This window comes from Calliphora vicina, chromosome 3 (genome assembly GCF_958450345.1).
Source record: "Calliphora vicina chromosome 3, idCalVici1.1, whole genome shotgun sequence".
Lineage (NCBI taxonomy): Eukaryota > Metazoa > Arthropoda > Insecta > Diptera > Calliphoridae > Calliphora > Calliphora vicina.
The window spans coordinates 69,541,903-69,553,740 of NC_088782.1; the positions used below are offsets into that span (position 1 = coordinate 69,541,903).

General features: G+C 30.6%; 1 protein-coding gene across 2 annotated transcripts in view; it reads right to left on the bottom strand.

Moving 5' to 3' along the window:
• Positions 1-11,588, bottom strand: part of LOC135953381 (capon-like protein) — a 501,555-nt gene extending 489,967 nt beyond the window's left edge. The window contains exon 1 of one of the 2 annotated variants that reach the window (XM_065503265.1): positions 11,209-11,583. In XM_065503265.1, coding sequence (XP_065359337.1) covers positions 11,209-11,310 — 102 coding nt within the window. In that variant the 5' untranslated portion in view covers positions 11,311-11,583. Of the gene's footprint in view, positions 1-11,208 lie in introns of both variants that reach the window. The other variant, XM_065503264.1, reaches the window with a different exon arrangement.
• Positions 11,589-11,838: the final 250 nt, after the last annotated feature.

Below are 11,838 nucleotides of genomic sequence, written 5' to 3' on the forward strand. Positions count from 1 at the left end.
AGCAGGGTTTCGATATTCAGCTCTAGCAACATATTTCTTACATTTGACTATGCAATAAATATGAAATTATCTCATTTCATCACAATCAGCTAATATAAATATTCATACTGTTCGTTCGTATTACTATTAAAATTGCAATGCTAGTCTGCAATTTTTAGTAGCAAACACAATCCATTGCATATCCACCAAAATATATGTTCGTGCTTTAGTACCACACACAGTTTTTCTGTCGTGCTAATATTGCACTCCATTCGTTGTATTTTGTTGTGCTGGCAAACTTTTCTAGCAAAAATACACACTTCTGTAGTTGTGCTATAGCACAATACACACTTCTGTAGTTGTGCTATAGCACAATTGACATTTCTGCAATTGATGCTATCTGTTGCTGTTCTTGATAAGTGCATAACAACATATCAGTAAACACACCCAATGTACAGTTGGGCAGAATCAAAATTTTTTTGAAATATATCTGGCATTTCTAAACGGCTGATCTGATCAGGATAAAATTTGACGCGGGCATAGCCAAGGAGTATTAGAGTTTAAATTATTGAAATGGGACCTACAAATGCCTCAGGGGCGGCGCTATGGGGGCTCAGAATAGGGTACCTTCGTCATGCAAAATTTTTAAACACGTGCCATTTTTTTGTTTCCCATTCGATTTCAAAGAGTTTTATATGTTTAGAAAGCGCTCGCCTATGTCTTGAAAAAATATGCTTGTGTGTGCTATTTATCTCTTATACTTTTCGAGTTATAGGCATTTCAAAATTGAAATTTTAAAATTTTGCCATACCTTGGTCCGCTTTTTTAAAAATATAGGTCGTACTTTTGTACCGAACGGGCTCGATTTTTTTTGTTAGTTAGACAACTAAATTATCAGTAATATACAAAATATTTCAGAGTAATATCGATTATAGATCCAAAAATAAACGATTTTCAATTTAAGAATTCAAAAAATAGTAGATTTTTGCTGTTTTTTGGATGAAAAGGTGACTTAAATCTTTTTTATTAAAAAAAAACTTTCTTTAAGAACATATAACAATTTTATGTTTTTCTGTAAGGTAGCTTTACAGAGAACATTTTGATATAAAAAACATGTCCTATTTTTTGAACATGTTGCCCTTTCGTCCTTCGGAATTTGACCTATTTTTTGATAAAAATTTCAACTTTGGGCCACATGTTCTAAAATCCCAAAGTTGGGATCAAAAAACGGAAAGCAGCTTTAGAAACCTTGATTTGTTCCCTATTTATCCCCAAAGTATTTTCCCAGCCCCGAAGGAAATGTAGACCATATGGTTAAAATTGTAAAAAATACCATTTTCGGGATTTTCGCTTAAATTTTTAGGAATTGTGGGATTCCTTTTAACCTTTTGAAAAGTTTTTTTACACTTTGTAATTTGGAATGACAAATTTAAAAAACGTTGAAAATTTCATTGAGTTTTGCTAATAAATAAAGATTTTATTACAGATTACATATTTATTGAGTTTCTAAAACTAAAATTTTTATCAAAATTTTAATAGGATTGCAAATACATATTAGGAACAATTTGATCCACATTTATTCCGAACATTTTTCTTTCTTGTTTAGAAATTTTAATTTTTGGTCTTACAAAAAAAATGCAAGTCAATATCTCAGTTAGATTCAAAAATATTTACACTAATGAATAATCGTTATTTCGTATTACATACTTGACAATAAAATAACTAGCAGCATCCAAATAGCCAAAAAACAAGAAATATCAATGCAACCATAGCAAAGCAACCAAAGAAATGTAAATTGCTGCCAGAGAAAATTGATAGCACAACAAAACAAAAACGAATGCTGACGCGCAATATTAGTTCGGCAAAAAAGTGTGTATGCTGCTATAGCACGAACATATATTTTGGTTGTTGTGCTACAATAACGAGTTGACAACTGGTTGTATCTGCTACTAGAAATTGCAAACTAACTTTGCAATTTGTATAGTAATATATGAATAGTAACAGCAATTTATATTAGCAGAGTTATACAAAATTATAATAGTAACTATATTTTTAGTATGCAGATTGATAAAAATGTATATTTACTGCAATTGACGGCTAATATAGTAGCAATTGTAAACCCTGATTGAAAGTCCCTTTGTCTTTAGTTATTTGTCGAATTTCAACTCCACAATACAATACAATTTTTGTGAATCATTATTACTTATTTAAATTTGAAATTATGAAAAATTGTAAGCAATTTAATAAATTTAAATATATGTGAACATTTATTCGTTTTATTCGATTATTCTACATAGAATTGTTCGAATTATTCGTTATTCGAAAATGGCCATTTTTAAATTTTTCGAATAATTATTCGTAAGAAATTATTCGATTAATCGAACGCTCATTAGTCGAATGAATACCCTAATGGATACCCAGGTATGTATGCTGCTGACGTAAGGGTGCAACTTTGTAAATGGGCTTTATCTTCCAAACGGGTGATACTATCCTAACAAAACTTGGACAATTGCGGAAAACAGTTTTAGCTAGGATATCAAGAAATTTCAAGTCGAACCGATTATCCAATTTAGAGCTACAACGTTTTAAAAATGCAAAACAAACCCAGGAATGTTGCCGTTGACATAAAGGTTAAAAAAAAACTTCTCCATAGAATTTAAAATTTGTTCCAGTAGTAACCACAATACATCAAAATTGTGTAGTGATTTAAAATGCCTCTAAAATTATTTCGATTTTGTTGCCCTGTGTAATCTAACTGAAAAACTAGAATGTTCTATTTCCAAAAACGATCACTTAGAGCTAGGGTATTCATTCGAATAATGATCGTTCGATTAATCGAATAATTTCTTACGAATAATTATCCGAACAACTTAAAAATGTCCATTTTCGAATAACGAATAATTCGAACAATTTTATGTAGAATAATCGAATAAAACGAATAAATGTTCACATATATTTAAATTTATTAAATTGCATAAAATTTTTCATAATTCCAAATTTAAATAAGTAATAATGACTCTCAAAAATTGTATTGTTTCTGAAATTCGACAAATAACTAAAGACAAAGGGACTTTTGATCACTGTAGATGAGTGTTCCGATAGCTCCTTCTATAAATATATAAATATTACTGCAAGAAGTTACAATTCTTAAAACAAGTCTTTCAAAATTTTTAACTTAGGACTTGAACCAATGAAAATAAAAGGTACGGAATAAAATATTTGTTATTTAGCTGGCGAAATATTAAAAGATTCGCAATTAATAATCAAAATTTTAACTTAGATTAAAGTGGAGTTGAATGTGATGGAGAATGTGATTTTGAAACGGCCGTCGAAAGTGATATTGAGAATGACATTTATAATGATTAAATTGAAATAGATGAATACCATGATCTTAAAATATATGTTTATAAGTGATGTTATTAACCTCGTACGTAAGTGTTGCAAAATATTTCATAAATTGAATCATAAACACAAATGTTGCAAACTAACGTTTTGTTGCAAGAATCCATGATTTTCTTGCAACAAAACGTTAGTTCGTCTTATACATGATTTTGAACATCTTTGTCTAACATGGTAATAAACTTTTTGCGTATTTGTAAATGCGTCAATCATGCACTGCCTGACTTCAAATTAGCCACGTTCACTGACAATGATATCAAACTTAGGACAGATTCCCTTTATTATGTAATTCCCCAACACCACTTTATTAAGCAAAGATTCGGCAACGTTGATAGAGCTTGATGTATAATACAATTTTTTATAAATAATTTAGAAATAGTGAATGATTAGTTTACTAAAGAATTAGTTACTCAATTTAAAACCCGAATTAATGGACGACATAAAAAAGTTCTTAATACTTTTATATTGTATTTGAATTCAGGATCATGTCCAACTAGCTAAAATTTTTTAAAGCATAGCTACAAAACGGAAACTAAAATGTTTGCTAGTCAATTGTTTTCTAGATTTTTCGGGAGGGAATCTGATCAAAATATTTCTGATGAAAATTTAATAATGGGCATTGTTTTTGAATGTTTTTTAACATTATCAGTACTTGAATTTTTAACTTTAACGTTATTTTTTGTTTTCGTTTAACAATAAAATATTTAAAAACCTACATCAAAACTTCATTCTTTACTTTTTTTAAAAAAAAAATAATTATTCGAATAATTCAATTAATTTTAAACATGTGATCGAATTATTCGAACAAGTTAAAATCTCTTATTCGAATTATTCGTTTTATTCGAACAAGAGAAAAATCGAATAATTCGAATACCCTACTTAGAGCTATATCCTTCGTGACTAGTTGAATTCAGAGGAGTTAAAATCGTTTAATATTTACAAAACTGTACCGATGGTTAATTTTGAATGTCAGTAAATCGCTTTGAGTTTGAACAATGTTCTGGAAAAATTTCTTCTCCTCCAGGATGGTGAAGAAAAATGTAAGTAAATATTTTATATCATTAGGCCCACTATGTGATGTCTGTATATTTCATATGGCTGACTGTATGTAAGTTTGTGTTAAAATGTACATGTGTGAGATTATAATCATTGTTTTTCAACGACTCAAACACATAATTCTAATATTAGGGATAATCACAGATGGTGCTCAATAATATGACATAATTTTACAGTTATAATATAATAATAAATTACAAGTTTACTTAACAAATTAGATTTCTAAAACAAAAACAATAATTTCTACCCATTATTATGTAGATTATTTTAACTGTGATTAGCCCTAATTATTGTATTCTAAATTGTGTGTTGTTTTTGAAGGCAGTCAGACAGACATTCTACGTACCAGTACGTTTTGTTTTGTTCAAATCTATGTCTGTACGAATATACATATATTCCATTGAATTATGGCTGCTTTTTAAAAGTCAACAAGTTTTGCGGGTCACATCGAAAATCACATGCAAATGAAAATCCATGAACTTGGCCATTTAAATGTATGTTTCTGACATACAAAAACCTTACAACCACTACGTTGACGGCAGCAGCAGTCATAGTTTTGAAAACTTGTAAAAAAAAAATTTGTATTTTCTTTTAGTATTTTTCACAGTCTCTCCCGTAAGCAGTCGAATGAGTAGCTGCCAACTGTCAACGAAATGTAAGTATGTATGTTGATTGTGAGTGCATTTAAAATATTCATTCGTTAGCGACATGCACGGCGTCATCATCATCATCATTAGGCAGCCACAACATTCAATATGTTAAAATTATTTATTTTATTTGCAAACAAATTGTTAAATTTAGTAACTTAAGTAACTAGGAAAATATCATGGAATAAGGAAAAAACAAATGGAATATGTTTATTATGTTCAATATGAAAGAAACAGAAAGAAGCTGATTGTAATGGGAAACGTGAATAAAATTTAGAAAACAAGATCCCTTCAATTCCAAAATATTCCAAAATATATAAGCAAAATATTTCAAAATTGGGATTGCAAAAGACTTATCTTCTAGCTGATTCGTGGGTTTGGCATGTAATTTTAATGATATTTCTTGAATTCATCCTTTATTAATGATATTTCCAAGTCCCTGTAGATGTTCCATTTCTTATGTTAAAGGGCGGGTCAATAAGTTCACCATTTTTTTAATTTCCCGCCTCATAACTTAAAATACAACACTGCTTCTGTCAATAGGAATTTGTCAGTTGACTCCTGTCAAAATTTGAGCAAGCTGCATCATTTAGTAAGTGCTTGACAGGCATTGATAGCAGACTATCGCGAGACTTGAAGAGAAAATGGAAAACAAATATTTTCATGTGGTCATTAAGCATTATTTTTTGCCGAAAAATCACTCAAACCTAGGCTAAGCTTGATAAATACTATGGGAACTCTGCACCATCAATTTAAATGGTAAAAAAGTGGTTTACTTACATTCTAGGCTCCTATTGGAAGCCATAGGCATCTCGAATGGATTTGTGGTTTCAAGTTAAAATGATTACTTGGGTATAAAGCCATGTGCCCACTAGCAAGTCACTTGCGGAAGAACTTCTGCAAGTATTTCTTGAAGTGTTTCCACTCAAACCGAAACTTGCGGAAGTCTGCTTCCAAAAGTAGTTTGTAGAAGTTATTACGACGAACTTGCTTCAATAAATTGCAGATGTATCTCCACACAATGTGAGTACAGCTTGCAGTAGAGTTTGGTTTTTTACGACAGTATAAAAATGTCTAAGATTGGCAACTGCCATCGCAGCATAGTTAATTAAAAAGAAACAACAAATTCAATAAAAGAAACAAAAATATGTTTTTGTGTGTCCAAAATACATTACATACTTGAAGAATTGCGAACCAAAAATTCCATGCCGCTGAAAAATTTCTTGAGAATGTCTGATGATTTTGAATACATTTTATCTTTAATTTAAACAAGTATTTAAAAGCAGGATACCAAAATGAGATTGGCTATACCTCCCACAGACCGGCTTTTAGTTACTCTTCAATTTTTGGCAACAGGTAAGAAAAAAACAAGAACAATATTTTTTAATTTTATTCTTATAGTCTTTTGAGAATAACTTTCTTGTTTTTCAATTACCAAATGTGTTTTTCATTACTCCAAACGAATTTATTTTTGTCCATTTTCATAAATTTCGAAAATAACTAAAAAAAAATCAAAACAAAACTGAAAATAGAAGAGAAATACCCGACTTCTGCAAGTCATCAAAACACTTGCAGTACACAGCAAGACGTTGAACTTACTTCCAGCAAGCTGCAAGTAACTTCTTCAAGCCGTGACTTTTATAAGTCGACTTGTCGACACGACAAAAAATTCGGGAAGTCACTTGTGGAAGCAACTTCAGCAAGAAAACTTGGTAGTGGACACACGGCTTAAGAAAGCTTTCAGCAAGATGACTGCCACATTTGCTCACAATTGGGTGCACAAAATGTGCAGATTCCATGGCAAAAATCTATGAATTATGCTACGAAATGGTCCCTCCTCCACCATATTCTCCGGATTTGGCGCCGAGTAACAATTTCTTGTTTCGAAACCTGAAGAAATGGCTGGGCAGAAAGTGATTTGACTGCAACTATGAAATCATCTCACAAACTAATACGACAAATCTTATTTTTTCGAAAAGATAAAAAATAGGGGAGAAACGTTGGACAAAGAGTTTCAAAAATCAGTGTTTCATTCGAACAAGCAAAATTGCCGTATTTGGTGTGAAAGCAGCCAAAATCATTGCAATGCATGCCGAAAAATGCACTGTTTGGTGTGGATTATGGGCAGGTGGCATCATTGGACCGTACTTTTTCAAAGAATTTGAAGCAAATCCATGCAACACAGAACTTGTACTTTTCACGACAATAACCAAGATTCCAAGCTTCAGACTTCCGCGGTTGAAAAGCTGCGAAATTTCCCTTGTAATCAAGCGCTACCATGCGATGATTACAATAATTTTTTATCCAAAATGGAAGAGCCACACAGCATGCCAGCCAAGCCCAGCGAGGCGAGATAGGTGAACAGTTTATTTCACGTTTGGGGCCGCCTAGATCGTACAGCAAAAACGCATTCTACAGAAAATTCTAAGAAATTTTCCCCAAGAAACCATAGGTCTAAAATCAAATCCTATTTTGCGCATTTCGTCATTTATCCAATGATATTTCAGTATTTATTTTTTTATTGGATAAAGAAGTGGCCACATAAAATCCGTACGCACTATAGTAATCATAACAACGCCCCCTGTTATCAAAATAGAAAAATATTTCCATATATTTTTAACAACAAATCTACCATTATGCTACAATGAATTGCAAGTCATTATGTTTAGATTTAAAAAGTGTAGACACAATGGAAAATAAAGCTAGAGATAAAATTCTGCACAAATATCTAGAAAATCCGACTTTGTCGGGTTAAAAGATAGGCAAAATTTTTACGTCTCGGTAGCTCGAGGTTGTGTGGCCTTTAAATATGAATACGTAAAATTTAAAAAAAAATATTAATTTGGCAGGCAATCCACAGCAGCGGTTTGAAGAGCCAAGCTTTTCAGACATGTTTTTAAAGAATTTTCAGAATTATATATAAAAAGAGAGTTTGGAAAAGCGATTGCTGTCATTTATAAGACGTCACACATCTGATACAAAGTTTTAGCCAAGTTGTCATTACTCAACGACAAGTTGTCATTACTCAAATACAACTATGAAGTGGTGTAATGAGAATAATATTGCCCAAATCTTCGTCAAATCGAGATATATTGGGCAATTGTTAAACGTAAAGTGTAAAAGAGTGCAGGTACAGTAAATAACCAGATTTTGATGAGAACAAAGTGGAATAAATGTGCTGGAATAACGGAAGAAGTGGGAAGAAAAGTTGTGCAGCTATTAATGGGAGGCATAAGAAGAAAATCCAGACAATTTATTCGCAAAAAAGACACATAAACCTACAGTTATATTTGTTTAAAGCTAACTAAATTACCTTTAATCTCATGTATAAAATGTTAACATACGTTGTTTCGTTTAAAAGTTATGCTCGCATTACTACGTACGGATTTTAAGTCTTTACTTCTTCAAAAGACGAAATGAGCAAGACAGGATTTGATTTTAGACCTATGAATTCTTGAGGAAACTTTCTTAGAATTTTTCGTAGATTGCGTTTCTGCTATACGATTTTTTTACTTTTTGATCGTCCATACAAATCGACCCAGCCTAATGTTAAGGCTCATGTCTATAGGTACAAGCCCGCATCGTTTGACGTACTGGATGTCAATATTGATATTTATTCTAGAGATGCCGACCAATATGTTGGAGAGAGCGTAGCCGACTTCCACGGTCCATCATTCGTGGTATTTTGCGAAGTTTAAATGAGCATTTTTTGTCTCGTGTTTTTCGTTTTTTGTTGGGTTTTTTGGAAGGAATAGTTTCTTTTGTGGACTTTGCGGTCCCGACGTCAGCAATCTTGCAAGTTGTCGAGCACCTCTGTAGGTTAATATGATTTGTGGTTTAAATAGCATTCAATTTTGCCGTTTTAAATTTTAATGATTGATGCCTTTTGGTCCTTCAGATTTATGGGGCCTGCATGAAGTTGACTTCAACCAAGAGACTGACATCATTTATACTACTCATGCCTTCTTTTAATTATACCCTTCACCTTCGTGAGAAGTATATATAAGTTTGTCATTCCGTTTGTAATTTCTACATTTTTCATTTCCGACCCTATAAAGTATATATATTCTGGATCCTTATAGATAGCGGAGTCGATTAAGCCATGTAAGTCTGTCCGTCTGTTAGTTGAAATCAATTTTCTGAAGACCCCAGATATCTTCGGGATCCAAATCTTCAATAATTCTGTCAGACATGCTTTCGAGAAGTTTGCAATTTAAAATCAGCAAAATCCGTCCATAAATAACGGAGATATGAGCAAAAAACCGGGACAACCTCGATTTTTGACCTATTTTTGATCTATATATGGATTACTAAGTCATTAATATAGACAATATGGATATCTAATGATAGATATTTCAAAGTCCATTGCAACGATGTAGATAAGGCTATAGTAAGTTGGACCTACAATAGGTCAAAATCGGGAAAAATATTTTTTAACCTGAATTTTTTTTTTCATCAAAAATTTTTTTTTTAAAAAAAAAAAAAAAAAAAAACTAAAAAAAAAAATTAAAAAAAATTTGGAGAAAACTATTTTTTAAAAAAATAAAAAAACAATTTCAAAAAAAAAAATTGTTGAAAAACAATTAAAAAAAAATTAAATTTTGTTGGACCTACAATGGGTCAAAATCGGGAAAAATATTTTTTGACCCGAATTTTTTTTTCATCAACAATTTTTTTTGTCATACATTTTTTTTCAAAAAAAAAAAATTTTAAAAAATTTTTTTAAAAAAATTTGAAAAAAACTTTTTTTAAAAAATATTAAAAAACAATTTCGAAAAAAAAGAATTTTGAAAAACAATTAAAAAAAAATTAAATTTTGTTTACCTAAAAAAATTTATTTTAAAGTATAATTTGGTGAAGGGTATATAAGATTCGTCACAGCCGAATATAGCTCTCTTACTTGTTTTATTTAATATAATTTTAATCGATTGTAACCAATAAATTGAAAATTTAACAACTAAATCCATTAAAGGCAATAAACGTATAAATATTGAGTCGTTAAAAAAATAGTAAAAACGAAAGTACAACTGCTCGGAGACTTTTAAAACATTTATTCCATATTTATTCGATAACACTAAAATTATTATTTACAATCTTAATTGCACAACAAAATGATTTACTGCATAATTTGAAATACATCACCAAATAACCACCAAACATTTTTTATGACTCTGCTGCCTTTTCAATCCCCTTTTAACATTTGAGAATCCCTGTTGTAAAAATTTCACCCAAAAAAAAGGTGTCAAATTCTTTTATTGCTTTTTACACAAATAATTTAATGTAAATTAATTGTTGCGCAAGAATTTTTGTATTTAAATTACAAAAAAAAAAATCTCAAAATAAAAAAAAACGGAAACTATATGCCAACCATGTGACAGTCCACTCTGACAGTCAGTCAAATTGTGTATTCAAATAAAGTTTTTGTAGCCGCCACAGAAGCATACAAAAAAAAATGTTGTATGTGTGACACACATTTTAATAACAAAATGCTCGTAAATTATTTATTGATTTTATCATATAGAATTAATGGTATTTTATGCTTTTATGAATATATTTTATATAATTTTTTAAATGTAAATGTGAAAATAAAAACAAAAAATGAGAATGAAAAATGTTCATGTGCTCGTATGTCCTATAATTTTAGTGATGGTTTTAAATAACTGACACGTTGATGGGGTTAAATTGGCATAAGTAATGAGTGCTAAATTCTTGGGGAACCGAACAGTAATTCCATGCACAGTGGGGCAGAATAAAAATGTTTTTGGAAAGAAATCTGACATTTCGATTGGCATACAATTACATAGGAATTGAGAAAGATCCCTGAACTTTTCAGATCGCAATTGAACAGGTTTTGATCACAGTATCTATAATTACTGCAACATTTCTGGGATGGCCAAATTTGAGATCCCACAGAGCAGTTGCTGAAGGGTCTGAGGTGTCAGCTGTCAAAACTTAAACTCAAATACTCCTTTCTTGCGTTCATGGCTGATTTATTTCCAAAATACTAGATTCTGCCCGATGTTTCAACTTAATATAACTAGAAAAGAATGGAGTTTGAGAAGTCTAACACTTGACCTTTAAACTTATTACATATTACAGTAAAATTTTATACATAATCACTACTCACCTTAGCTTGAAATGTTATTCCATTGAGAAAAGCCTGATCGGCATGTAATGGCACTCGCAAATCTTGATCGTCTTGCACCAAATCGTACGGTGTGGAAGGCATTCTTAAATAATTTAATATCACTGATTCAGACCACTTGTAATATCATGAAATTGTTTTCATCTTCTTCGTACTACGCTTGTACAATGATTTTTTTATATTCCATATAAGACCCGTGGAATTGCGACGCGAGCTCATATACAATTTACTAACGATCAAAATTTAACAAAATTCCACACACACACCCAACGATATTTATTTAACCAATGGAAAATCTATTACAAATTTCAACTTTAATTAAATATAGTTGAATGAAAAAAACACACAATATTTTCTCTTTATTTGCCTGTTTTTTTTTTTTTTTAATTGAAAACAATTTAGATTTTTTAGCACTTTTTTTAATCAATAAACCAATATTTTTTTGTTTTCACTTATATTTTGTATATTTTTAATATATTATGGAAATTTTAAATGATTTTCTTTTAATGCTGCTACTTTTCAAAAGAACTAAAATTTGTGGTAACAGATGGCACTTTAATAATTTTAATTTTAGAATTTATTTTGGATTTTACTTTTTTTTTTGGTATTTGG